This window comes from Lasioglossum baleicum, unplaced genomic scaffold, assembly GCF_051020765.1.
Source record: "Lasioglossum baleicum unplaced genomic scaffold, iyLasBale1 scaffold0021, whole genome shotgun sequence".
In the NCBI taxonomy this organism is placed as follows: Eukaryota; Metazoa; Arthropoda; class Insecta; order Hymenoptera; family Halictidae; genus Lasioglossum; species Lasioglossum baleicum.
Window position 1 is genome coordinate 3,168,891 of NW_027469081.1, and position 27,722 is coordinate 3,196,612.

Genomic DNA, 27,722 nt, shown 5'->3' on the forward strand with positions numbered 1-27,722 from the left:
GTCGGCGGCCACAGCAGGAGGCACACGTCGCGTGAAATTCGCGCTCCTCGTTTTCCTCGAACTTCCTGATCTCCTTAATTGACAGTGACTCTGACGTTCGACGAAAATGGGCAATCGCTACGAGAACAATACACTGTCGCCGAATGACTATGCGTGATGCAGACGTTTTCAATTTGCGCGGTATTCAGACCGCGTTTAATATTGGCCCTACACCAAGATCCAAATCTTAGCCGAAGCTTGGTCTAACGGACAAGCTAAAAATATTAGTCGCCATTCATTGTATTGGAAATTCGAATTCGGAGGCGGAATAGACCGTTGAAGATGTAAAATCGTCGAGTTTCTAATCGTCTGGGACAATAGACCGGATTTTTTGAAATATTTAAATTGTAATGTTGATTTATCATTTCTTAAGTTCGCGCGGATGTTGCGCGTGAATTTTCTCTGAAGATTCTCGTAGCCCCCGGTAAAGCAGCGCTAATGTCAAGATTGTGGAAAAAGAACGAAGGTTAGAGAATCCATCAATAAATTAGTGCGAAATCTATTCTCTCTCCTTTTAATTAACCTTTCCTATAAATACCAAGGTTCGTACATTTCCTAAATGACCCGGCTGAGGCTATAAAAGGCACTCGCGCGAACTTCACGGTCGCTGTAGAGGAACTCGGCGGAAAACACTGGAAAACTTGAGGGGACTCGAGGTATCATAACGATCATAATTTTTGTAACTGCTACGTGTGATGCATAACATTCGCGGGGAGAGAACGTCTCCACATATGTATCCTCTTTCAACATCGATTTAGTTCTAGCAAGGATAAGGACATTATCAAGATGACCTGCTTTAGCTATCGCACAGTATAGTGGTAGTCTCGATATATGTGAAGACACGATTCCTTAGAAAATAGCAGCGAGTAACGAAAAAAACTTTGTTTTTAATTACCTTCATTGTCCGTACTAATCGGCAGAGTAGAAGTGTTTGGATACTAGAACAGTTATCTACCTCCAGTGTTAGATTAAATGTTTACTGATAGTGCAATCAACGTATAAGGAAGTGAGGTAAACAATCGATGAAAGAAATAATTGAAAGTGAAAAAAGTTCCGTTATCTTACATTACTCGATATGAATGTTACGCCTTTCTGTTTAAATGAAATAAAATGTTTAAACATTAAAATAAATGTAGCCGATACAAAAAATATAAATTTTCTTTTCTCTTCTACGTGATTTTTGGGGATGAAGACGTTTTAATCGCTGTAACTGCAAAGGAAACGATACGGCAAGGGATTAAGGAGTACATATATACAAAAGAAAATATATAAAAATCTACACGAAAATCGAGGCTGTGCGCAAGTCGCTGGAGCGCGGGCGCTAAACGGATGCGCGTCACAATAGCGTTTTCTGGGGGTAGATCGTCGACTGGGACCGCGGGTGTTCCTCGGGTATTCGTGCGGCGCGTTCTCTCTGGCAATGAAAAGGATCGATGCGGTTTCCGTGGTAACGGTTCCGTCAGAGAGGTCGGAATCACGGATGGTGGTGGACGGAGGAGCCATCCAGTGCGAAACTGATGCAGTAGCAGCGTCGCCGTCGCCGTTGCCATCGTCGCGAGAGAGAGCCGGGACACATTGGTTTTTCGAAGGCGCCTTGCCATTATCCCGCGTGTGACCGTGCTTCGAACACCCCTCTAGAACCGTTTAGGATTGCACGACGTCGCTACGAATCTACGAGCAAAATGCGGAGGCGTCAGATTCTCCGCTCCAGGACACCAGTAACAAGGATTCGTTCGACAGCCAGGACATCAAGAATGGCGGGATGCCCGAGCATCTCTCGTGCCAACAAGAGAAACGGACCGTTTCTCTCTTACGACAATGGAACGACATGCCAAAACACCTGCAGTTCAACCCCCATATCCGTACCGGATACAGGCCGCTTATGACCGTCAGACAGTGTCTCGGCAGCCTCTTTTATATCCACAATGAGACCGTCAATATCATGACCCACGGTGAGTCTATATATTTACCGCAGAGATCGCGATACTATATACATGATTAGACAGCGGATCTTTGTGCAAAATAAAAATGTTCCACCTAAATTGCAACAAACTGTGAGATAGAAATTTATTTTCTTTCTTAACATGTTTAATAGGTTGAAAATAATGTAACAGTATGAAATTCTTCTAATGTGTTCACTGTTTTAAAGTACATCTACTAATTTTTGCCATAAATGCATAACATGACGATTAGACTGCGGGTCTTTACGCAAAATAAAAGTGTTCCGCATTGATTGTGGGCAGCAGGAGTAACATAAAAATTGATTTCATCCCTTAATGATTTTGTTGTGTGCATTAAGAACAACGTTAGAACATTCTAAAATTTTTCTAATCTTGGTTTTATATTTCAACCAGCCGCAATTTCTTCATAAATGCATAAAGATCCGCAGTCTAATGATGGTGTAAACTGTATTTATTATAAACAATCTAGTAGCAACACAGTTCCTCCGTCTCTAAGTTTGTAGATCCTCGGTAACTTAGAATACCTGTGCATACAGTAATATGTATAGTCTCCCTCTCTCAGTCTGCAGTATAGTTGAAGAGCGATCAGTTGGTCTTTCAAGGTCATCGAGGGGTGTCCCCACTCTGCCCTTTGTCTCTCGAGCAGACAGACTGCAATAGTGTGTGCTAGTCGCATCTGATGAGGTCCAGGAACTTGGCCTTGCGCTCGCTCGCGAATTTGATTCAATGGTGGCAGATCAATGATTTCTAGGACTGCTGCATTATAGTCGAATCAACGGTAGATTAATTATGAGTAGACTGCGGATCTTTATGAACTTATGAAGAAATTGGTTGAGTGAAATATAAAACAGTAAAGGATTCAACTTTAAGAGTATCGTAATGTTGTTTTTAATGTAAAAAAATCATTAAGGGATGAAATCAATGTTTATTTTATTCCTGTTTCGCACAATTAATGTAGAACATTTTTATTTTGCATGAAGATCTGCAGTCTAATTATGAGTAAATTTATCATTTATGTGAATTCAAGGTTTTACGAGTAACAGGATTATGATGCATCTCGAAATAGGTGTATATATCTTGGCTAGTACACCGAATTCGAGTGCACTATGCAATAAATTATTGTTAACGAGCCGGTCAGTCGATTTTCCATAAATCACTGAAATTACGATCGCGATACACTTTTTAAACGCACGGAAGTATTAGCATTGTCGAGGAATGTCATAAATCGTAATGCGCATCGATAGTGGCCACTGCCGCACTATCTAATCTTCTTGCAGTCTTCCCTGACGCTATTGAGAGAGACAAAGAGGTGTGAGGTCTGATTGAATTAACAGGAAAAATGGATTACCCTTCAGTTTCAAGGTGAACTTATGCAAAAAACCATCATATTCCTATCAGCGTGTTCTAGGATGATTAAAAATCGATATCCGAAGCCGTATGAAATCCGTTGTAGATTTATTCGTGGCATCGATATACTACAAGCTATATCGCAGATCCTCTAAATTTTCATCGAACAGAAGATAAACTATTTACCAAAGTAATTTCGAAAATATTGCATTATGTTAAAAAGAATTACCGAACTGTGCTTACCTATCAGAAAACTATGTCATACGTTTGTTCAATGAATTATTTATTTGCCACGGAGCGCTCCTCATTTATTCATATATCGTTCGATTTGACGTGACCAAATTCTATGACTAACCAACGGGGAGGGCAGACATATTTCTATCGATCCATGTGCGTTTGAAAGAATAATAAACTCTTATTAGGTCAAAGCTTGCAGTTGTACGTAAGTAATGAAACCAATTACGCTACTTGTTTTTAATCGAGTGCTCTCAGTATTCATTCAAATCGAAAAAACGAACGGTTTCATCCTTGTCCGTCGATGTATTAATCCATATAGGGACGGCCGTAGCTAACAGCAATAAATTGCTACTGTATACGAAGGCAGCAATAGGATGATCGTTCTCTCAATATGCACCAAGTGATACTGAGCACCTTCGTTGTACAATAAATGATGGTCGTTCGGATCTACAGTGGGTGTACAAAGTGTTCGTACACTTTTTAACAGCATTAGTATCTTTTTGAGACGTCAGAAGGATTAGTTTACTAGCTAATGTGTAAATAATTTCTGTTTCAAATTGTTACTGGTCGCAATCGCGAAGGAAAAAGTAAGGGTCACGTTCTTTTAATTTTTTATCTGTACCTGCAATGACCTTGACCACGAATTTCAAGGTCATTGAACTCGGAGAGGGGGTGGCCCATCGACAACTACACCATCCGTTGTGTTATACATAAGAATATTAATCCTACATTATAAAATATTACGTGGTCGGGAAAATCATGACGGCCAATACATTATTGATTGAAAATTACGCAAGAATACGTCATGACTTTCCCATTATTATAAAATACATTTAAAATAGATAATAAATTTTTAAATGTTTTCGGCGCAACGGTTCGATCGTTTATTACGAATTATAAAGCAATTTTGCTAATTGCGTTGCGCCGAAGACATTTAAAAATTTATTATAGCAAACACGATCGATAGAAGAAACATATTTAAAATAGAAATAGAAAAACACATTTTTAGATTTGACGCGAACCGTTTGTGTTACAGGATTTGCCATCTTGTACATGCTAGTGACAATACCACAACTTCTTCCATGGAGCACCCAAGGTGACTTCGGAGAAATTTTATCATGGTGTCACCTGATCGGTGCTGTTAGTCCGTGGATCGGTTCTTTCGTCTATCACCTCTTTATGAACTTAAATTATGACGAAGTCTTCTATAGAAAGCTGCTGAAACTAGATATGATTGGCATCTGGCTATGCCAAAGTTTCGGTAATTCTTAACAACCACAGAAATCGATTTATCGATAATGATCGAAAGGTAATAAACATTTCGAATTTTCCAGGAGCGATGCCTATGATGGCAGCGACGGTACACTGTCTGCCAGAGAGTTATTGGTACTTCTGTATCTTTATTTATTGCTTCCTTTGCATCTGGGGTCTCCTTATGGCAAGTTTCGTCAAAAATTCTCTCTCTCGGATTCAAATCCAGGATTGCAAATGTGGGGGTTTTCAGTAGTAAAAGCGGGCAACTGGCGGCCCGCTTCTCTCCCCTCTTCTCAGTGCCTAGCTGCGTCCCCCACCATTCCGACTTATCAGACTTATGAAAGAAACAGTGTGCGATTTGCGGGCCAGCTGGGGCCAGCTCTCCAGCTCGGAGAACCGGCAAACCCCGGTGGGGTCGCGCTGTCTCCCTCAAAAGTCCTACTTTTACGTTTAGGAGGCGTAATTTCCATTATTCGAGAATAATTATAGATTTATTAGATTAATGCAAATTATACGCCTCGTAAACGTAAAAATAGGACTATTGAGGGCGATCGCGGCCTAGATTGATCTTTTATCTAGCGCTTTTGACTACTGAAAACCCCCATCTTTGGCGCATCCCGCACCCTTGCGATCCTGGAAAGGAGAACACCCCCTCAACAGTAATTGCTCAATTTACTTGCTCTGCAGGCAATGAATGCGCTTTCTCCGTGGGAGAGAAGATTATGTTTCGCACCTCCTTTCCTCATGAGAATGCTGCTAATGGTTCTACGCTGTCTTGGAATTGGCGGAGGAAATCCGGACGCGTTGCTGCATGTTATACTACAGGTGAGGAAGAAACAGTTGCAATTTCAAAAATGCAAATTCGGGAAAAACGTGTTCCTCAAGAAACGATTGAATTACTTTTCAGGATATGATAGCGGTGGTAGGAGCTACGGTCGGAGCGATGCGTATTCCTGAGAAATGGGTTCCCGGCAAGTTGGATCTGGTGTTGAATTCACACAACCTGATGCACGTGTTGGTTGTTTTGGCGGTGTGCTCGATGCACGCCGCAACCATGCAGGATCTCGCTTGGATGTCGGACGAGAACGCGTGCAACGGGACAAGCCTGGTCTCGCCTAAGCACGATGAACTGTGATTGAATCGTGAATATCATTTCACTGCAGTCTGTGATAAATATGAGCCTAACACGACCACCGGCGACTACTCGCGTGTGCAGGTGTCCCCGCGATCGACGACCACAGAAAGAAAGATGATTTATTACGCAGCAAGATGATGAGAGAATGGTCTTTTTATGTACAAACACAAACTTGTACAATGAACGAGAAGAGATAATGTACATACCACGTACCAAATTTTCATACCGTGTACACGAGAACACTCGCGCGTCTTCTACGATACGTGGAACAGTCAAAGTACAACCGTTAGTACAAAAATTGAACGTGTCATATCGAGGATTAATTACAAATCAACGTGTCCCGATTGAAATTCAAGTGATAATTACAGAGAAATCTATCAGAGAGAGAGAGAGAGAGAGAGAGAGAGAGAGAGAGAGAGAGAGAGAGAGAGAGAGAGAGAGAGAGAGAGAGGGAGAGGGAGAGAGAGAGCGTTGGATTGGAAGCAATGACAAAGAGAAAGAGATATATTATATACATATAAGTAACGAACGAATAAGCACATCAAAAATACGTTTATTATCGTAATTATAATAGACATTCACAGCAATGTACACGATGTGTTCCCGAGCAATCATTCTCTCGATCCAGTAAATCGCTTCACAATGTCAGTATTATATTTAGATGAATAAAACTGTTCCAAACGACTCATTTCTCAAATTTATTTTCATTCCGTGTCGTTCAATTATTCGTACGAGTGAATTATTCGTACCTACACTTCGTGACTCGTGTAGAGCGCTGCCAGGAATTTATATTATATTAGAACTATACCAGTGGATCGACCACAGTTTCAATAGATGTTCTACGATTGCCAAATAAGGAGTATAGATTTGATTAATATATCGTGCTCATATTTTTGGTTCTTCTTGTTTTTTCCAAACGTATATATATATATATCTCTACGTAGAACTCTATTAGAAATTAATTAACAAAAATAGCAGAGCTGCAAGAAGTAAAGTCTGTTACTATCTTATCATCGATAGAAACAATCAGAAAGACATTGCGTCTATGTGTGTACCTTCGATTGTTTATATTCTTGCGATTCTGATTGTTTGAACAAAGTCGCATGCTCCATAGTAGTTCAGATTTACATTAAATATTATTAATAAACCTGCAGCGTGAAAATCGTAAACCGTCACCTTTAGTTCTATGGACAATGAATAATTATTCTAAATAAATCTGAAATCCAAGCACCCGTCTCGAAAGCACGTAAGGCACATAAGAAGTGCGTAACAAAATAAATATATTGCATTCGGTACTTCTCTAATAACGCTTGCATTAGAACTGTAATGTAAAGATTGTACACGAGCGAATAAAAATTATTTCAAATATACAGGAACACATAACGAAAAATAAATATTTTCCCGTTTCAGTTTTTATAGTACGTCGTAGTAGAAATGAATATTTTCTTAAATCTCTGCTCTGATATTGTACTCTTCCCGTAATTAATAAGCTTTGCATTCGGTTACGGTTACATTATTGCAGAGGAGCTTCACTCTCTTGAGTGTAGCTCTTGACCCTGCTAAATTTAAGAGGAGGATATCGTCCAGCAATAGCACATTTCAAGCTCATTCGTGCTTCGTGTTCGTTCCCGTATCTCGTAACTATAGTATAACCCAACCATTTCAATAGAGAATTAGTCCGTTTATAGTGATCTTTAATTTCAAATTCCTGGAAAAACGTACGATCAAGTATCTGCTGTATAATTCAAGACGGTATCACAAATTAATTAAACACTTACAATATGGAACGTTTGTTCATGCGTAGGCTCTCTTTTCTTTTTCCTGGTAACAGCAACTGACTTCGTCTCTTGTTTCTTAAGTACTACGGTAACGAAATTATCGTGTAATCGATAATGGCCAATCAGAACCGACGGATTTCGCGGTATGCGACTTTTCATAGCGTTCACGCAGGCTTGTGCTTCGTCGGTTGAAGTTAGCATTAGCACTTTTCCCTCGGGAAAAAATCTGTTCATAAAACGAAATATAAGAATCAAGGATACAAGAAATTATGTCGATACGTACCTTAGGTACCTGAAGTATTCCACCAGCTGCCAAGGCCTGTAAAACCGATCTTGGAAACTGTTTTCGCCGTGTCGAATGTAACTGGTCTTGCTGATGTAACATCCGTTGTATCTTAGTCTAGGCCGCAGCAAATACATTTCTCTCCAACACTGGTATTCTGGAGCATAAGTTCCGCAATTCACACCCCATGCTCTATAAAATTAATTAATAGCATAAATGATCAATACTTCGCTGTCTACAACAATTATAGTTTACCTGATACAGGCGAGCCTCCAAATCTCAGAGTCCCTAGCGGATATGTAAAATCCACGGCACACTCTGGAGAACATTTCTAGGGACCTCATGTCGAGCTCGGAAGACACGACCCATCTCAAAATATAAAGCACTATCTCCATAGGCAGAGCCGAGATGTGTGTTGTCTAAGGCAAGAGATCAGCATCAATAACACAGCCAAAACAGCAATACCATTTCGAATGCAGTTCACTAGATACAAGCAGTAAATACTAACGTGTTGCTCAAACTTAGGAAAACAAACACATTTATTGGAGTTTACAATTTTGCATAGCTTAAAAAACAGATCACTTTCCTCGTCCTCTTCATCATTATGGTTCTCGTCGTTTTTATCGACGCTGCCTGTATCATTATCCAAAGTCTCCAGGTTGTCGTTGATGGGTATCATTTTCGTGGATTCGTATAAACGAAATTCAATATCAGGAACCAATTGTACGGCTCGTTTGTAAAACTGAATGGCCTCGTAAAATTTTCTACTCTTTTCGTACTCTATGCCTATGAGAAACAAATTTTTTGCCTGGAAAATACAGAACACTCTGTTACGATGTTCCATGTTTACATTGCTGCTATATACGAGGTCTGTCCGAAAAGTAATGCGATCAAAGAACACAATTAGCATGGCTTTTTTCATCTTCCACCTCCTTCTGATCCTCCTTAAACATTTTGCGCCACCGCAAAACTTAAGATTTTATTATGGAAAAAATGTCAGTCCTGAATTTACCAAGCAGCAGACAAATATATCTCAGTTTTTTAACGATCTTGACCGAACGAGAGCTGGGAGATGTACAAGGTTTTGCATGTTTACAGCTGAGACCTCCCTTCACCGATTCGTCTCATTACTTTCCAGACAGACCATGTATACATACCTTGTCCTCGATGGTTTGCTCATTGAAATCGATGTTGATCTCAACCGATTTGGAGGAGGAAGCTTTGGAAGAGTCTCGTTTCGGTGATAGAACCAGTTCTTGCTGCCATTGTTCCCGGAAAGTTGTAAGCGCATCTTCAATGTTCGTCTCAGAGAGAGACGACCCTTCCTGATCCTCTCCGTCGTCATCCGATTTATCAGATTGACCGGTTTGACTCTGTTGTCACGGCGGTAAATAACAGGACAAAACAATTTAGTCAGACTACAAACAATTTAATCAGTAGACTGCGGATTTGATGGATTTATGATAAAAATCTGTATAGAACAAATGCAAAATAGACTTGAAAAACTTTACAGCCTTTACAGACTTTAAAAATTCTGTTCCGTTGTTTTCATACGATTTCAGTTATTTAAAAAAAAGTTAATTTGTCTATGTACTTTCTGTGTCTTGAAATTACTTACAAACAATTTTTATTTTGCATAAAAATACGCAGTCTATTAATCAGAATGGAAGAAAATTTGGGGTCGCAAACGATTTAGTGTGTTATGATCAGAAGATTCATTGAAACGATGACGTATGTATCATTCTCGGTGGAGGTTATGTTGACATAACAAGAGATTTATTCGGTAACAATAGGACGACAGTCATTGGTTTTTCACGACACACGTACCATTCTTGATCCTGATTCAACTTTTATGGTACGATTTCTTCAGCGCTTGTACTCTCGGTCGGAAAAACGTACGACACAACGGAAGTGCAACTTCGCCAACAGAACCGCCGCCATGGTTTTCGCCCGTTTGTTCTGCGTTCTGCGATTCAATCGCAGATCGTGCTGCACGTTATAGATTACATTTAACTATGTATATGTATATATCATCAGCTGACGCAACTATTCCAAATTCGATGGTTTTTCGTAAGTTCGACAACGTGTCATTAATATTCTAAACATATTTAAATGCGCTTTTTTTCGCTGCTAAATAGATACTTGAAAGTATTTAGTTTAGAACTTGTGTCTTGTGTTTCGAAGTTTCGATGATGTTGCGTCAGTGAACTGATAAGCGGCATGCTATGCATTTTGAAGAACCCTCGTATTAAATGCTTCGGTAGCGCAGATGGCAGCGCGTAAGTCTCATAATCTTAAGGTCGTGAGTTCGATCCTCACCCGGAGCAATTTCTTTTTTTTCATTATTATAACGGTAACAAATCATTAACCGTGTACTCTAATTTTTCTTTTTTTATTGTGAAAAGCTCGTAAGAGATTTATTACTACATTTGGAACAAACAAAACCAAAATACACGAGCAGGAAACCTGTACAAACTGAAAATAAGGGTTCTTGCTTTTACAACCCCTTGGCTATCATTTTCTTTACGAAAAGAACATTTTTTTATAGTAAAATTTCACCTTCTCGATCCAGCCCACTGTAGCGCTAGATTCAGCTAGATTGATTGTGAGACTAGTCTCTCCCACCTGCTCCCTCCTTCTCCTTCCACACTTCCACGACGCTGTTCCCCTACTTTTGTGCCCGAGGCACGGCACGTTTCGACTTTTCGCGCATGGGTCAAAAATGTCAAAATGTCCCATCCCGAGTGGATTTCAGCTGATTTCGAAATTTGGAAAAATTTTATAGCAAACGGTTTCGGTAACGAATCTTGCTCGATGAATGCGTAGTGTCCGAGTCTGTACGTGTTGTCCTGTTGCGTATCTAAAATTTGGTATCTATGTTTATTAATATTGCACTGATAAAGATAGTTGTAGATATACAACATAATGACATCAAATAAAAAAATATAAGTTGAACATATAGTCATAACATTGCAGACACAACCCTTTAGCCATTTGTATTTGATCGTTTTCGTGGATCTAGTTCCAACATTTATCGTTCGTCAGCGTAGAGAGCATAAGAAAACCATGTTGCTATTGTGTGAGACGCGAAACCCCATATGGTGATTAGTCTATGAGTTTATACAACTCTTATATGTATTTACCTCGTCTGTGATAAAACGTTGATACACCAATTTCGATCAATTTAAAAATAAACAACGGCGAAAATAAAAATGTTATTTGATTCAACAGTGGACGACGATGTTCCAGTTTCAATCAGCTTTATCGTGACGTCGTATCAAAATGAAAGAAAGATGTCCAATATGAAACTTTCCCAAATTAGAAATACGAAAAAATGGCGCAGACTGCGTGGACCCCGGAACAAGTTTGTCGTTTGTATTTGGAAACCAACAAACAGAAGCGAAATTCCTCGGCTGGTTTCTTCCACGGCATGTCGGTCCCATATACACGTGTATCAACATCGTGGACCCCTCCTCTTTCACAAAACTATCACTGGCCGAAGATCATCTTCCTGAGTAAAAGCCGCGTGCTAACCGAGCGTGGGCACAGACAGCATCATGAGCTTGGTGAGTACGAAACTACTCATTCACTGTACTTCTTCTACGATAAGTTTCTCTATTTTCACTATCGTCTCGGGTTTCTCCTGTATTATCTCCGTGCACGTTCGCTAACAGCGAGGGATGCATCGCGGCGTGCTTGTGACAGTGAAACAAATCATGCAATTTAACGCCAAGTGAAAAGTGTCGCTCGCCGATTCTCTAACTACCAAAGTGCTAAAAAATTACCGGACAATCGTTACCAAAATTTTTCCTTATTAAGGGAACGTATCTTTAAATTCCTTAGAAACGTTTCCCTAGTTAATTAGTCCGATAATTGTTGAAACAGTGAATCGAAGTTTCGAACATTCCCGAAGTTTAAGTTCACGAACACGTTCCCGTAGGAAGAAGCGAAAATATATTACAGTCGGCGCGACAGCAATCGAAAGTTAGTTGCACCGTGCGACTCAATGCTGGAAAATTTCAGATTTCTATCCAGAAGAAGTTCCCGATGAGCCTTCTGTGCAGGCAAGACTTTCTTCTCCCGTATTTGTGTGTTCCGCGGATCAGATATTTCCGTGTGTGCATTCACGTTGCACTTCCTGCAGTGTTTAATTCACAGCCTTGAACTCTGCGGCGCGGCGCGGCGCGGCGTCGTGTCGCGTCGCGTCGCCTTGCTCGAAATCGAACAATCAGCTCGATCTTTATAGGTCGGCGTACACTCCGCGTGAATCAGAAGTTTCGAATTAGATTTCCATCGAGATTATATCGTGCTGCAAGTTTTCTCCTGTTTCGCAACTAATTGCAAAACTTTCGACGACAATCGTTTAGCTCCTTTTTCGGAATTATTCCACGAACAAGATCATTTCTTCACTTCATTCGCACGGTGTCAATAATTAACGATCCATAGCGGTTTACTGTGTCCTTCGAGCACTAATTGTTCTCCAGAATTATTTCATTCCACGAGGAAATTCTTATTCCCTTTAACACACTGACCATTTCATTAAGAAGAAGCACGAGAAGTTTCTTTTAAATATTAACGCTGTGGAAGAACTTGTTAAACATCCAAATAATTTACTGGATTACGAACGAAATTCTTTAACAAATTTCCGAATGCTGATCATCGATTTCAGAAGGACTATTAGTTATTAGTTATAATTGTACAACTTTTTACGACAATCGTTCAGCTACTTTTTCAAAATCATTTCCATTCCGTGGACGAGGAATTTCTTGCTTCCTTTAATTCCCACGGTGTTAACACATTATCGGAAGCCTATCAACAGACTTTTTAATTAAGAAGAAGCTCGAGAATTTTCTTTTGATCGACTTCAGGAGGACTATTATAAATACCAGCTCCTTCTTCAAAATCATTTCATTCCGTGGACAAGGAAATTCTTGCTTCCCTTGATCCGCACGGTGTTAATAATAATTAACGGCGCACGGCAGTTCCCTTTACAGTGTCCCTCGATTCCTTATTGCTCCTAGTTTCACTGCTCGACGACGGTCATCTTTTTATCATTAAAAACTTTCTTTCGGCCATCACGCTGCGTTCTTCCTCTAACACGGGTCTTCCGTTTTCGCCGTTCCGTTTCCACCGGCTATCGAGGTCTAGGAGCCTCGATTCTCTAACAGCTGAGAAAATGTAGGTTTGCGTTATAGCGCAGCGTGGCGGTTAGCGTTCCTTGTCGTTCATTAATTTACCTTGGAAAAAGGGAGTTGTTCACGCGACCATCAAACGAATTCCTCGAGAGCATCACGCGCGTCCCTCGGATTTCATCAACCCATTTGTTATGTGGCGCGAGCAGCAATTAGCCGAACGGTTTTTAATTGAAACCCAAACCCGTTTCGCACGCGAGTTATTGACTGGCCATTATCACGCGAGACTCGCCCAAATCTTGGAAAAAAGATTGTTCCCAGGACCATTCCCAGCTTTCGCCAAGTTAATGGACCGCGTCGTACGGTTACTATTCATTTAGACGTGTAACACATATCACCGGTTGGAAATTTAATACACATCGCGGTCGAGGCTGCGGTTTTTGCCTCGAACGCCTGCAATGTTCGCGGGCTCGTCGTTTTTACGCAGAAAAGCTGCTTCATTAACCGCTAACCCCTCTCTCTCTCTTTCTATTTTTCTCTGTCTCTTGGAAATCAGTCTCGCGGTATGAAAATGAAATCAGCTCTGCCGTGAACGGTATGCATTTCATGATAAACGCGAGCGGAACGATTTTTCCGAAAGTACAGTCTCGTTTTCACTTGCGAGCCCGCCGATCGAGACAGGCCATATCGTTCGAAGTATCGAGTATATACAATTTATAACCTGATGGAAACCATGTGCGGTTTGTTAATTAATATTATAACGGACGATGGCATATTTAGAAAACCGACGGGACCGTTTTATATCGAAGAAAGTGTTTACTCGATCATTACGACAGCATAATTACCGAAGTATGTTCGTCGAACTGTTTCTCACGTGCGCTTAATGAATAAAGCGCTCGGTGAAATTGAAAACTGAAATCACTTTCTTCGGTTGAGATTTTCCAAGGTGGATTAGCATAAAGAAAAGTAGATCCTCCGACGGCAGTCGACTGTATTTAAAAGTATAATGGCCACTCGAAATCGTCCGAAAGGTGGGCTCATCCTTGAATCTTTCCTATAACGTAGTCCTCGAACAGATGTGTCGTCGTGTGATATCGGTGTCCCTCGTATAACCGCAGGTCTGCGAGAGAAAGTAATTACCAAACAATTTATGACGAGACTTGGAATTGGGTGTGGATACGCGAGGTGTCTCTCCTATGGTGATGAGTTCGTTGAACCGAAAGCAGGTGGCATCTTTTTCGGTGGTCGGAGAAGAAAGTTCTTGTCCGTGTTCGGCGATGACGTATCGGACAATCTCAAAGAAAGATCAGCCGACACCGATCGGGTCTAGTCTTATTCGGTAGGCGTTGCAGAACAATCAAGAGCGACGACGAATAAAGAGAAACACGGACGCGATAAGCAAAATTAATCTGCAGGGAGACTTGCCTTCTTTGGTCCCAACATGTTTATTTCCAAGGAGTCTAAAAGAGGCGCAGCAGTGTATTTCTCAATATAAATCCCGAAAAAATTAGAGATCTCTATCCGGAGCAACTGCTGTTGCTGATATGCTTAAATATTTTCTTGCCGGTTTTACGATTCTCAGATGTTTAACTTTCCGCGTGTTCCGTTTGCAGTTGCAGGCTTCGAAATTTAGTTTGTTATTCAATGGTATATGTTATAAATAGACTGCGGATGTTTATGCAATTTTCAATTTTTTTAGACGAATTTCAAGAGAACATGGAACAAAATACAATCTTATTTCCAGTGGTAGTAGTGTTTGCAGATTTCAACGAAATAAAAATTGTATTGAATTCTGTCAGAAGCCATAAATGCATAAAAATCAGCAGTCTAATTATAAACTATTAAAACGATTGAAGCGTTGAATATTTCTCGACGCTGTTATGGAGTCGAGTTTCAATCCCAGATCAATTTGTCTCGAACCGATTTTTCATTTGGTATTGTTGTGTAGTACGTTCCGTGATGTTTCTCACGGGCGATTTTCTTCGATCACTTTCCATCGATCTGTCGATGGACCGAATCGATCACGAAGACCTCCTTAAGTTATATAGCTTATCCAATAAATTGTTCCGAATGAGGACGTTCCTCCGACGTTCCTACAAAGCTGTCATCCTCGACTTTCACTCGTCGCCCGCGATACGACGCGTAGCATCGTACGTTGCAATTTAATTGCATTCGGTTCGATCTTGCTCATCTTCTCGGGGATTCTATCGACTCGTTGGCTACTATGCATTATTCAACGCCAAGGACTCGTTGTATAATCGCCGCGTACTTGGCGACACTGTCAAAACGCGCTTTCACGCGTCTCCGTTTCCGCGTTTCTGTCTGGACCTGTTTGTCATGTAAAGTATGTATCCGGTCACGAGAAACAATCCTCGAAACCGTCGATTATGAAATTTCCTCTCTGAATCACCGTGTTTCGCATGGGAAACCATTTTTTATTCCAGCTTCGAAGGATACCGTGCGATCTGTCTGTTTTTGTTATAAGTGGGTCCAACTCTGGATCGCTAGACTGGAATCTAATTGGGCTGATTGAGATCATCTAGGGCTCATTTCTAAGCCTAATTAAGGGAGAAGAGCATTGCGTCGCGATGTTGACATAGCGCAAGGTGTTTCCATTTAAATAAAACAGTCCCACTTTAATGCGCATTCCCGTCCATAAGTGGCCGGATTCTTATTCAAATTTGAAAAATCAATAGAAGATCAAATCAATGTCTATCTATCTGTCTACAGTATTTTATCGATAAATGTCCCAAATGTCTGGCCGACAATTGTCCCAGAACTATCCCCACTCCTGCGGGGAGTAACCCCTTGAGGGACCAAGAAGCTCGAGAGGCTTCGGTCGCCGAGAACTATGACATCATGCGGCTCGGATATATCGGTGAGACCACACTAATCCAATGACAAAACTTCTATATTGTTCATTATTTTTTTATGGAACTTTCACCAACATATTCGTGGCATTTTTCCAATGAAAATTATACCAAATACGATATAATTCCGATAATATTGACTTGTGTAATGGACGATGAAAGTTTCGAACGCACGGAGGAATTCCTTACATAGTAAGAATATAAGAAGAACGACCAAGGATGATTAACTTGTCAGAAAACTTACGAGCAGCATGTTTTACAATAATCCCGCAAGTGATTCCAAACTTTCGGCCGGTGGTGTACACTTTGTCGAGTACTTTTCTTATCACTTTGTCGAGTAATGTTGTTATCGCCTCGTTGAGTGCGCGTTTAATGGAGAATTGCGGTACATACCTATAGCTCACTTGACGCTAGTCGAATCTAGGACTAGCACGTGACAAATCTGATATCGGGCTCGATCGTCTCGTCGCACCCGGCGACGAAGGCATAGCAAGTTCAGGAGCGTGCACATCCTCGACATACTACCGAGTGAAAGTACCGCCTTCAGCCTGCGGCGTCTTCTCTTCTCCACATCGTCCAGCTTCTGCCGTGCGAACACCGACACGGTCTCTCTCACGGTGTTTTGTATCGAATCGTAGTAACTGCTCATTAACTTCTCGAACCGTCGGCAATCTTAATTCCATGAACCGCGGAGGAGATCACCGAGCCCCTCACGAATTCCTCGGCTCGTTGCACGTACGATGCCTCCAATTATCGCACACCTGACTATTATCGCGGGCACATGCTCGAAAATATTCGATTCAAAGTCGCGATCCTCGATCAGACGCGGCCGGTCCATTCTTGCGATTATTCTTCGAAATTATAGGTCAACGGACCGAGGAAGCTGACTCGAAAAAGACCGCGGAGCATTTTCCGTAAAGGTCGAAGAGCATTCATTGATCATTAAAACAGTTGACGAAGATTGCAGGTTGCACACATTGTGAAAGACAAATGATGAAACCTTGAATCTCAACATCCAGACATTTGTGGACCCACTTTCTCATCCTGCACAGGACTGAATGAAAATTATTCTAACGGGTTCCGAAAACCAGTTTCCTCCACTGTTCCGTCAATACGAAACGTAAACTCAGCAAAACCGTCCAGGTCTTTGATAAATACGGTGTTGGCCACTTTTTCGTACAAATTGAACGCACGCAATGATTCGCGATTTTAACCGATTGTGGGAGATTTTCGGTGGGAACGAAGTGTCGTGAGGTTCCTATAGAAAATGCTGACGTTAAGTGGAGCTTACCTGGCTCACTCTAATTATTGCGCGATAATTAGTCCAATTGGTCAGCGGATCGCTCGTAGCAACGCGCGTTTAATTAGCGCAGATTACTCGTTAACAACGCATTAATGGAACGAAGATCTTGTCGCGGCGTGATGTAACCACGACATTCTCGTCTTCGAAGAGTAGAACGATCGAGATAGCGATTTCGGTGTCAAGAATATCAGATTCCGGAAGCGCATTATTTTCGTCGTCCGCCGCTCCATTAAAACCATAGCGGTTAGTTAACCGGTCGTTTCTTTCGCGTAGATCGGCCGGCTGTATCGTTAAGCTAGAGAGAAGCGCATGAAATTTATCTGGAATCGTGATAATAAGTATACATAGAACGATTTCACTGTGGGGATCGTACGCTCGCACTTTCATCCTCGAAGCATGGAAACCGCGGATCACCTATAGAAATTACCTGTCGTTCCTTCTGCACGTTGTAACATAACCAAACGAGATAGTTCCGTGAGGGAACTAGAACAAATGATTTCGATGAAAATGGAAAATCGTTATCTCGGCTTTGCGTTTCGGTGGCACTGTACATACACACCTCAACGTGCCAGGATAGAAATCCGAGAACTGACTGTGAAACTGTGTTTCACTGCTCCGCAAGGATATAATTTGATTTTTCGCTACCTGGTAATTTGGCAACGTTCGTTTCTCGCTAACACCTAGGCTCCCCATTTGCATTAGCCTATGGATGACGGTCCATTAATTTTTTCACCTGTCATTGTTATTTTCTAATCGAAGAGGTGCAACGCTCGACACGGAGAAATTCTCACCGGATCCATTTACATGCTGGAAAACGGCGCGCGGCGGGCCCCGAGAATTGTCTTCGGGAAAAACAGCCCGTAGAAAGCCGATTGTCAATGAAGACGTCAGTCACGTAGCGTCGTAAAACACCCGGAGGAGTTTCTCATTAAGCTTCGTTCCTTGGATTCTCAAACAATTTTTCACTCGAACACACTCTTCCGTAAAGCCCGCCTCCTTATAAGTAGACAGCCAGAGGTGGGCATTATTTGGCGAAACAAATATTTCAAATACTATTTCATATTTTAGATTTTATTTTGCTTAAAGAAAATAGTATTTTAAATAAGATATACAATTTTGAAAATAGAATATTTCTATTTTAACAATCTGACCCCCAAAATAAAATATTTCTACTTTAGCAATCAGAAAGGAAATAAAATATTTTACCTTTTGCATTGTTATAATATACTCTGAGAAACCGCATGAACACACAGTCAATCTTCTCGTTAAGAAACGATTTACACCCATAAATGTATTAATGTATTGAATTCGAACTATTATTTTCAGCAATAACATTTAAAATTGAAATTGAAAATAAAAACAAAATACAAATACTTTCAATATTCTTCAAATAAAATACTATTTCCAAGAAAATTACTGCCTCAAAGGAATTATTTTATTTTCAAAAATTACTACGTCAAATCAAATATTTTATTTTCAAAGTTGTACGCATACTTTAAAATAAATAGGATTATTCACTATTTAGCTCTGTAGACAACTATATTCGCAATTCTCGGAACGTCTCTATTTATCCACGTTGCACAAATTAGTTGCTCCATTTTCGACCATTCAATTAGATGGACATTCTTTAATTCAAACATTTTTTAATATAATACAATTTTTTTAAAAATCATTGTACACATTCTTCATAAATGATTATCTTCGCAAACATTGTCAATCGTTCAGAATGTTTAATTGCAGCGTTGCTCGTTCGAACGAATTTCACCGCGAGTTCGTCGATGTTTTAATAGAAACAATACGATCCGCGAAATTAGTTGGCGACCTAATACGAGCGTGATTCAATTAATTACATCTCAGACTAATTAGATTCCGTTTTTTTCTATCCGCTCGATCTCATTGAATTACATTCAACGTGAAACTGGAGAACAACGAGCACGATCTCCGATCGCCGTTTCAATTAGAAATTCAGATTTTTCTTATGCTCGTGACCGAATTTCTTTTCCGAGCGTTCCGTAGCATTTCTGATTTCATCGTAACAAATGTAACCGAGCGAGAACACGTGTCGGTCGATCGGTCAGCCAATACGGATCTCCGAAAGTGCAAACAAGCCGAATCGTCTTAACACACTCGTGGCTTGTTTTTTCGGTGTCCTCCGAATACGTTAATGAGATGCTGGACCAAAGGAGACTGAAAGACGTTCGCACGATTATTCGGCGGTTTAGAAAGTTCCTGATGATGTATAGTCATTATGCTAGGCGGGCGTCGTCCCACCATTTTCGACCACGGAAGCACGCCGAAACTGTGCGACCATCAAAGGAGGTATTCGATGCTTAATGGCTCTTCTGTAATCGTTAATACCAGTGGTTTCCAACCTGGGAGGCGCCAACATTTTTTTATAAAAAGATTAACCCTTTATTTTAACTCGAAACTTAAACATTCGTCCGACCTAGAATATCTCCATTTTCCATGATCTTTCAAATTTCATGGGTATGAAATTGATATAATAACTCGTACAATACTTAAACGTTTAGTAATTGATTATATAGCCAGTGGCGCACCCAGAATGTAATCTTCGGGGGGGCCGAGTTGAACCCAGCCCTAGGTTTTGCCTGATGACCTTTTTTTTAGGCCAAAATATCTATTAACGGTACCCAGGGCTATTCCGCGATTTTAATTTTGGAAGCTAAACATTTTTTTCTTGGTGGGGGACTTGGCCCCCTGGCTCCCCCCTTGGGTGCGCCACTGTATATAGCAATATATTTAATAACCTAAGCGATATTTTGAATAATGAGGCACCATCCATTTTTTGTAACAAAGTTTTTATTATTTAAAACGTGTCTATGTTATTATAAAGGTTGGAAACCGCTGCGTTATGCTCATAAATGCCGCGACTGCTTCTAGCCGAGTTTGTGTCTCACGTTGAAAATATGTTAAACAACAACTGTCTCTCGAAACACGTTTATCCCCAGGTGAGGAGGTGTAAAATTCAATGCTTGCGCAACGCGAAAAACGAAGAAAAAATTAGATAGGATTCTTCTCCAGTCCTGCTAAAGGAAAATCGCTGGTTAATTGCCGCAGAGTCGCATAAATTTCAGCGACATTTAAAGCAAGGCAGACGCGATTTCCCCGCGATGCAGATAGTTGGGTGTGGGAAGAGTCGACCAGGAACACGTCGCCCTGCGTAAACGGAATTGGCATTCCCAGTCGTAAAATGATTAACAGGTTTCCCTCGCGGTCGTTATCTGTTCATCGATTTTTCATTGTCCGTTTTAACATTTATCCGCGTGGTTTTGTTAGCCTCGGCGTGGCTCTTCGCGTAACTTTCTTTGTAAATGTCAGAGAGGCAGCGGGTTCGACCGACTGCTTTGACATTTTTCTATCGGCCGGGTTCGACACTTAACTCGTTAAATATACGGAATGTTTTCTCTTGACTTTGCGCCGGCGACGTTTGAGCGACGTGTCATCGAACAGAAGTTCCTCCGTGTTGTCTGTCCCGCCGCCGGCAGTCGACGACACCGGGGAAAATGAAAATCGCTTTTCCTCTTCAGCCGTACCGGGTTCTAACAAACTCCAGTGTGAAAGTTCGCGTTGTTGAGATAACATCCATCCAACGGAAGGGAACACACGACCTATGAAGGCGCGGTCGCTGCCGGGAATGATCTGTTTCTCAGCTACAACGATAGTTTTCTCCGCAGTTCAACGCATTTCTATCTGCGAACGATAATTCCCGTCTACCGGCTCGCTCTCTTTCCGCACGGGAAGAAATTAGCCCGATAATTGGCCCCTTTCAGCGAATTATTACCTGCCTGGAACCCGCAATTAATATCGCAAATTAAAGTTACGGCTTTATTATCCACGCTTATCGAGCGGCTTATTCACTTTGATCTAATACTCGGAACTCGGAACTCGTTAAATACCAACAGACGGTGGTATTTAGTGGGTGTACAAAGTATTCCAAAGTATTAATTCTAAATTTTCATTACTTTTCCCTTCGCAGTTGCGGCCAATACAAATTTAAAACAGAGAATTATTTACACATTAGTTGACTGCGGATCTTTATGCAAAATAAAAATGTTTTGCATTGATTGCGGGAAAAAGGAATAACATAAAAAGTGATTTCATCCCTTAACGACTTTGTTACGTTAGAAACAACACCGCGATATTTTAGAACTTTTTTAATCTTTTACTGTTTCATATTTCACCCAACCAATTTCTTAATAATGCACAAAGATCCGCAGTCTACACATTAGCTAGTAAACTAATCCTTCTAACGTCTCAAAAACAAACTCGAGCTGTTGCACACTGGTCCACACGCTCGATGTAGCTGTTCATTAATATTTAAGCACTATTTGAAAGCTTGAAGGTATAGTAATCTAGGTCGTTGGGGGGGATTCGTTTTGATATCAGCTACAATATTATCAAGTCAAAAATACATATTGGCTTTTAAAAATTCACGGTGACTAATTATTTATGCATTAAAAATTTCTTTTTTAATTTTTTGGATTGAAATTTGTAGACTGCTGAATGTTGATTAAGTTTTGTTCGAGACATTTTTTTCTCAGATTATCAGAAGTATCTGATAAATCAGGTTCAGGTTTTAAATAAACACAATAATCAATCATTTTTGAAGTAATGGATTTTATAAACATAATTAACAATATTTTATTTGAAAAACTGTGCGAAAAACATAATATTAATTACAAAAAACAAAAATATATTGTAATTTTTATGAACAACAATAACAATTGACATTATATTATATTATATTGACAAATCATTATTGTCATCACTTTCTTCTTCAACATCTTTCAATAGTAGTTGTTCGACTGCGTCATCAAAATGCCAGAGGTTCGGCCGCAATTCAGGCGACAAATACTCTTTAAACGATAATAACTTGTGTACCGGCACCGAATAGGATGTGATTCTTCCATGATTTCATAGAGGAAAGTACGCTGATAATAATGCACTTTGATAAAATAGGGAACGATGGGGAACTCAAAAGATATCCAAGATCGAAAACTTTGAAGATTCTCTATAGTTTATTGAGCATCGTTATCTCAATAAATTATAAATATTAAATCTTTTGGTACAAAAGACATACTTTAAATATGTATAGACAACTACTATGCATTTGCAACAAAAATGGACACATAATATTAAATAGATTCTCCAGGGTATCAATAAGAAAAGAGGTAATTTTATCGGTAGCAAACAGGATTCATAAAATGTTGATTTTTAAATGCTTGTTCTAATCACAATTTTTAATAAATCTCCTTAATTTCATCATTTTCGAATGTCATAGACACATTCGACAAACATCGATTTGGGCAAATTGCTTTTTTACCAAAAGAACAGCTAGATCGTGCGACTGGACCAGTGTGTGTTGGGTCGAATATTGAGATAGTGATTCGTTTTTAAAAGATGCACGAACACTTCGTGCTACATATATCATTAAGAATATAATTCACTTTTTTAAATAATCATCGCACACGCAATCACAAAGATATCACGCTATTTATTAAGCAACAGTTGCATTTAGAGGAGGTATAGTTTATTAGAACGCCATTGTTTCGGCTCGTTAGCACATACTAAATGTGAACGTGTAAGGTGACGTAACGTCGAGCGCGCTATTTGCTCTTTTATTTATTTGTTTAAAAGAAACTGCTATTACAATACAATGACGAGTCACGAAGCCGTTGCATAACGATGCTCTACCTGACAACGGCCCGGTTTTCTAGAGTTGTTTTGTGATGGAAACCTGTAACGATACCGTGTACAGCGTTGTACAGCACGGTGCCATTCATGAGCTGTATAAAGGAAAAGTAGAAACTAGTTTCAATAATTAAGTGATTTACTATCCTCAGCTCGAATATATATGTATGACATAAAAGATGCAAGATGTCTCCGATATATCTCATACTATGTAATTAGGAAATTATCGAAATCCCAGGAAATTTTGTCGTTTAATATGGACTTCGTTAATGTGGACAACTTTCACTGGGAGTGATTAATACCTTCTTCTGAGTATGCAAATTTTTCGGTATAAAGTCGAAGAAACACGCTGTTTATGGAGCATGAGTCACGTTTGCATATTTTAATGTCGAAGCAGGTTTCTAGAGTTGTTCGCGCATAATTTGGAAACTTGTAGACGACGAACGCTAACTAAAAATGTATAAAATACAATATATGCATTGATTAATTTCGATTTCGACTTTCAGGCGACACTAGTACTGCTATTGGCGACCACGTCGTTGACCCTGACGAGGTCTCAAGAAACCGAGATCTCAGTCAAGGGTTTGAACGCGACCCAACCACCGATCAAACTGGACAAAAGCCTTCGTCAAGCGTTGCTGCGGGCGCTGGCCGATTTGGAAGCTGAATCAGCCGAGCAGCACAAAAACGAGGCCATTCCCCAGGTCGCAGACTTCGAGGGTGTTTCGAAGAAAAACTTGAACGACGACCTTGCTCTGCGGGAATTAATGTTCTCGTTCCAGAATTTCCCTCGCGACGAGGAGCTTCCCCCGGAAGACAAGCTGCAAAACTCGAGTTTCATCGAGTCTGTTCGATTCGTGACGATGAAGACACCTGCGATGAACATCGAGAAGGCGACGCAGGAGGAGTCCAGGAGCTTTCACGTGCAGAACGTGATGTTCCCCGAGAAAAGTGCGATGTTCGGGACGAAAATCGAGCCGAAGGCAGAGCAGGAAGAGAAGAAGAAGAGTCCTGCGAGCTCGGCGAACACTTTCTCCGTGAGCAAGGTGGAAAGTCTGACGCTGAAGCCGGCCACAGAGTTCTCGGAGAGCCTTGCTGGAAGTGCGACGAACGGGATCGCCACGGCGAACGCGTTGGTTGCGCAAAAATTGGTGGTCGAGCCAACGGTTGCGACGCCGACCAAGAATGCGACCGAGGCCAGCGACGCGAAGGACAAAACCGAGGAAGTGAAGATCTTCCAGGCACCGCTGGTGGCGGCGTTCACCGTGCAGCAAGACGAGCAAGGCGTCCCGAAGAGCGTGGTGCCAATCTTTAGATCGCCGAACGACTTGCAAGCGTTGACGCTTCAAGAGCAGCTGGAGTTCAAGCAGCATCTGTTGGAGAAGCAGCTGGCGGAGCTTCAGCAGCAACAGATCCAGCAGACGCAGTTCCTGGTCAGGCAGCAACATCTATACGAGCAGCAGCTCAGACAGAAGCAGGTGCAGCAGTACTATCTGCAGGAGCAGGCTAGGATCAAGCAGCTGGAGGAGCAGGCCAAGGTGAAACGACTGGAAGAGCAGAGGTTGAAGCAGTTGGAAGAGCAGAGGATCAAGCAGTTGGAGGAGCAGAGACTGAGCAGGTTCCAACTGCAGGGTCCTGTTCCGCAGAAGCAATTCTTCTTCGAGCAAAATAGCAACCTGTTATCTTTCCAACCACCTGCGAACCCGAACGCTCATCTTCAACCGAGCGTGGCCTTCGAAGTACCCAAAGAAGCATCGCCTCTGCCTTTCCAGTCCAACTTCCAGGATCAATCGCGCTACCAGTCGTTCCGCCAGCAGCCGCAACAAACGCAACACTTCCAGCAGCCTCAACAGTTGCAGCAACTACAGCAACCTCAACAGGTGCAAACGCTGCAACAGACTCGCCACTTGCAGCAAACTCAACAACTGCCTCTACACCAGCCTCAACAGTTGCAGCAGCAGCAACATCAGCAAAGATTGCAGCAGAGCTTCTCTGGCTTCAATGATTTCCAGTCCTCGTTGCCTTCCACGACGAGATTCAACAGGCAGGAGGCTTTCAACGCTGTTGGTAACTTCGGGTTCAACGTGGATCACAAGGCCACGTCTAGCAGGAACAATTTTGGGTTCACCGTGCCCCAGAGGAGTCCCGTGAATTATTATAATCCTTACGTCCAGTATAGACAAGTTAAACCATCGACGCCAGCTAAACAGATACAACATCTTCTGTATCAATCCGGGATCGCAACCGATCTAGGCAGTGTGCAAGGGACCGGGAATCACGAAGACCTGAATATCGTTTCCAAAGTGCTCGCATTGAACGTAGGCCACGTCCCGAATAAGAATCTTCAGTTCAAAGCGAATCCGGCTGCCTCGTTCGGGAAAGCAACCGCGTGAAGAGAGGAGTGGGACCGGAGTTAGACGAGTCATGTAAATCACTGCAGGACGATATTAGTCAGGTGAAATTGAGCTCTCTCACTTTTTCCTCCTTCGATCCTTTATTCGTTCTCCCCGTATCGTGTTCGGCATGTCCTCCGAAAGACGGAGATTCATCAACTAGTATTTATATTTCATGATCAACAATCCACAATCTTGAGTTACTCTGATCAGCAGCAATAGCGCTGCGACGATGTTTGTAATCGAGTCACCCGTTTCGACGTCATTTTGTGGGAATTGATATACGGATGTCTGATAAACGATCACATAATTGTTTGCTAAATTCAATATTCTCTTCGAAAGAATACGAATCAGATATATGTTCGTTTAATTTTATTCGTCATTGTTCCTCAACGTCTTACATCACCCGCAGAAGTACTGGAGAATTGATTGTGAGAACGTTGTGAATATTACATATATGTACATAAACATTATCGGCAAATCAAACATTATAAACGCGTAATGTGTTTAGCAGTTGTCTTGCAATAACGAGGAAGATTTTAAATCAATTCTTTTAAACGCAATGACGAAGATATTGTAATAAGACTGCGAATCTTTATACAGAATAAAAAGTTGTAAGAAACTGAAGTTGAATAAAATATTATAGTATTCTCTCTTCGTTCTTAAATTCACTTATAGTCGTTTTTATCATAGCAGCGCATATTCCCCACAAAATGGCGCGCGACAGAGTCAGTGGAACAGCTCAATCACTAAGGAATGTCTGGTTTCTTCCAATTAGTAATTCAATTGCCGGATGTATTATAGATCCGAATCTATAATGGCGATCATGGAAACTTAAACGAAAGACTCGACGCAATGCGTCGATCCCATAAATCAGCGAGCCGCGAACAATTCCAAGTGAAATCGAACCGGAGTCATCGCATAACTCTCGTCAGTAAAATTAGCATTCCATCGTGCGTGGGATCGGTACGATTCCCGAAGAAAAACAGCTTTCCACCTTACTCCTTGTAATAAGGAAGTCCTTAAGAGGTCATAATCACATTAATTACGATCCAGGGCACACTTTCAGCCGGGATTCGCTATTTGTACCATCCTCGGTCGTCGAATTACGTAACCCTGAATCATATTACAACACAGACCCTGTACAGAATTACACAATTCTTGTTTCGTGATTTCAATTTCACTATTCTCGTTCTGAACACGTTTGTAATACATGGTAGATTCTAAACAATGTGGACTGTAAGCATCCCAGATTATGATAGTTTCAGCAAGTTGAAGAAGTGGAATCTTGTTGAATCATTTTCGATTTTTCAATCCATCTTCATGAAATGTAAACATCTGCTGGAGTAATGAGGTGAAAATAGTATAATTTCGAAGTTCTTCTAATATGTTTGTGTTCGTCACGTACGAGTGTATAAAATGCACAGTCTATCGATAAAATGTAACGCAAGTGATGATCGGGTTAAAAATGTAATGTAAGAGCAGTGACCAACCTGATCCCCGCGGACCAGCCTTGCCGTTGACTATTAATTATTTATCTAGATGTACGTGTAGAACGAGCTAGCTGCGGGACGTCGTCGCGCCGCGAGGAGTCCAACTCTCCTGGGATCAAGGGTCTCGCAAAATCGTGTATCTGGCCACGCTTCAGGATTGAAAATACCTCGCCGACTGTAAATAAACTTTCGCCGCTGAAGATGGTTCACAATGCCACCGAGGAAGACTTCTTCGCGCGCGTGTGTACGCGCATGTCCTCAATTTCACAAACGTTTGGCATAGATTCGGTGATTTCTCTCTCGGCGGTCGAATCTCGTCGGAGGGTGGTCGTAAATCGATATTCATAAAAATCGGTGTTTTCGGATCGATTAAAATTTATTCGTTAATTCAGTATATTCGCTTCCGAGGATTAAACACGAACACACACACACACACACACACACACACACTGGTGTCCCGAGAAATAATGAAACTTGAGAAATGTCGCGTTACAATGTTAAAGTTAAGACTTAAAATTACGTCACAAATTAATATAACATTAGGGTATGTATAGGTGATACGCTAGGTGTAATCGTCGAGATTTTGCTTGTAATTTATCTGACGCCAAACTGTATGACATTATTGTAAGAATGTTAATATACCGTTTCAAAAAATAACCTGTCTCCTGTGTATACTGTGTCCCTATTAATATTTCATAATATGTTTGTTAATAAATTGGAGAATTTCACTTGAAAATTTCTACGTTGAAAATTAAATTTCAATTTAAATTGGGTTGCTGAGAGAG

General features: G+C 41.0%; 3 protein-coding genes and 1 non-coding gene across 7 annotated transcripts; 3 read left to right on the forward strand and 1 right to left on the reverse strand.

The window, feature by feature from the left end:
* Position 1: 1 nt before the first annotated feature.
* On the forward strand, positions 2-6,657 carry LOC143219214 (progestin and adipoQ receptor family member 4). Its single transcript, XM_076445155.1, has 5 exons — positions 2-1,991; positions 4,621-4,845; positions 4,919-5,022; positions 5,526-5,663; positions 5,746-6,657. The coding sequence occupies exons 1-5, from the start codon at positions 1,802-1,804 to the stop codon at positions 5,971-5,973; spliced, it is 885 nt and encodes a 294-aa protein (XP_076301270.1). The 5' UTR covers positions 2-1,801; the 3' UTR covers positions 5,974-6,657.
* Positions 6,507-10,165, reverse strand: LOC143219212 (F-box only protein 9). Of its 2 annotated transcripts, XR_013011276.1 has the most exons (8): positions 9,862-10,165; positions 9,192-9,407; positions 8,543-8,842; positions 8,290-8,453; positions 8,035-8,226; positions 7,752-7,977; positions 7,029-7,681; positions 6,507-6,953 (listed from the first exon to the last, which is right to left on the reverse strand). XR_013011276.1 is itself a non-coding variant. In XM_076445154.1 (7 exons), the coding sequence occupies exons 1-7, from the start codon at positions 9,862-9,864 to the stop codon at positions 7,487-7,489; spliced, it is 1,296 nt and encodes a 431-aa protein (XP_076301269.1). In that variant the 5' UTR covers positions 9,865-10,165; the 3' UTR covers positions 6,507-7,486. The 2 variants fall into 2 exon arrangements, 1 of the variants encoding a protein (XP_076301269.1); XM_076445154.1 differs by having other exon boundaries at positions 6,507-7,681.
* LOC143219210 (uncharacterized) lies at positions 10,036-27,618 on the forward strand. 3 transcript variants are annotated; one of them, XM_076445148.1, is made up of 3 exons: positions 10,036-10,313; positions 11,266-11,600; positions 23,558-27,615. In XM_076445148.1, exons 2-3 carry the CDS (start codon positions 11,592-11,594, stop codon positions 25,442-25,444), a joined length of 1,896 nt encoding a protein of 631 aa, XP_076301263.1. In that variant the 5' UTR covers positions 10,036-10,313; positions 11,266-11,591; the 3' UTR covers positions 25,445-27,615. The 3 variants fall into 3 exon arrangements, 2 of the variants coding, with proteins under 2 accessions (XP_076301263.1, XP_076301262.1); XR_013011274.1 differs by lacking the exons at positions 10,036-10,313; positions 11,266-11,600 and adding an exon at positions 18,792-19,658 and having other exon boundaries at positions 23,558-25,506; positions 26,987-27,613; XM_076445147.1 differs by lacking the exons at positions 10,036-10,313; positions 11,266-11,600 and adding an exon at positions 18,792-19,658 and having other exon boundaries at positions 23,558-27,618.
* On the forward strand, positions 10,289-10,361 carry Trnam-cau (transfer RNA methionine (anticodon CAU)). Its single transcript has one exon. It is a non-coding gene; the product is annotated as a tRNA-Met (tRNA).
* Positions 27,619-27,722: the final 104 nt, after the last annotated feature.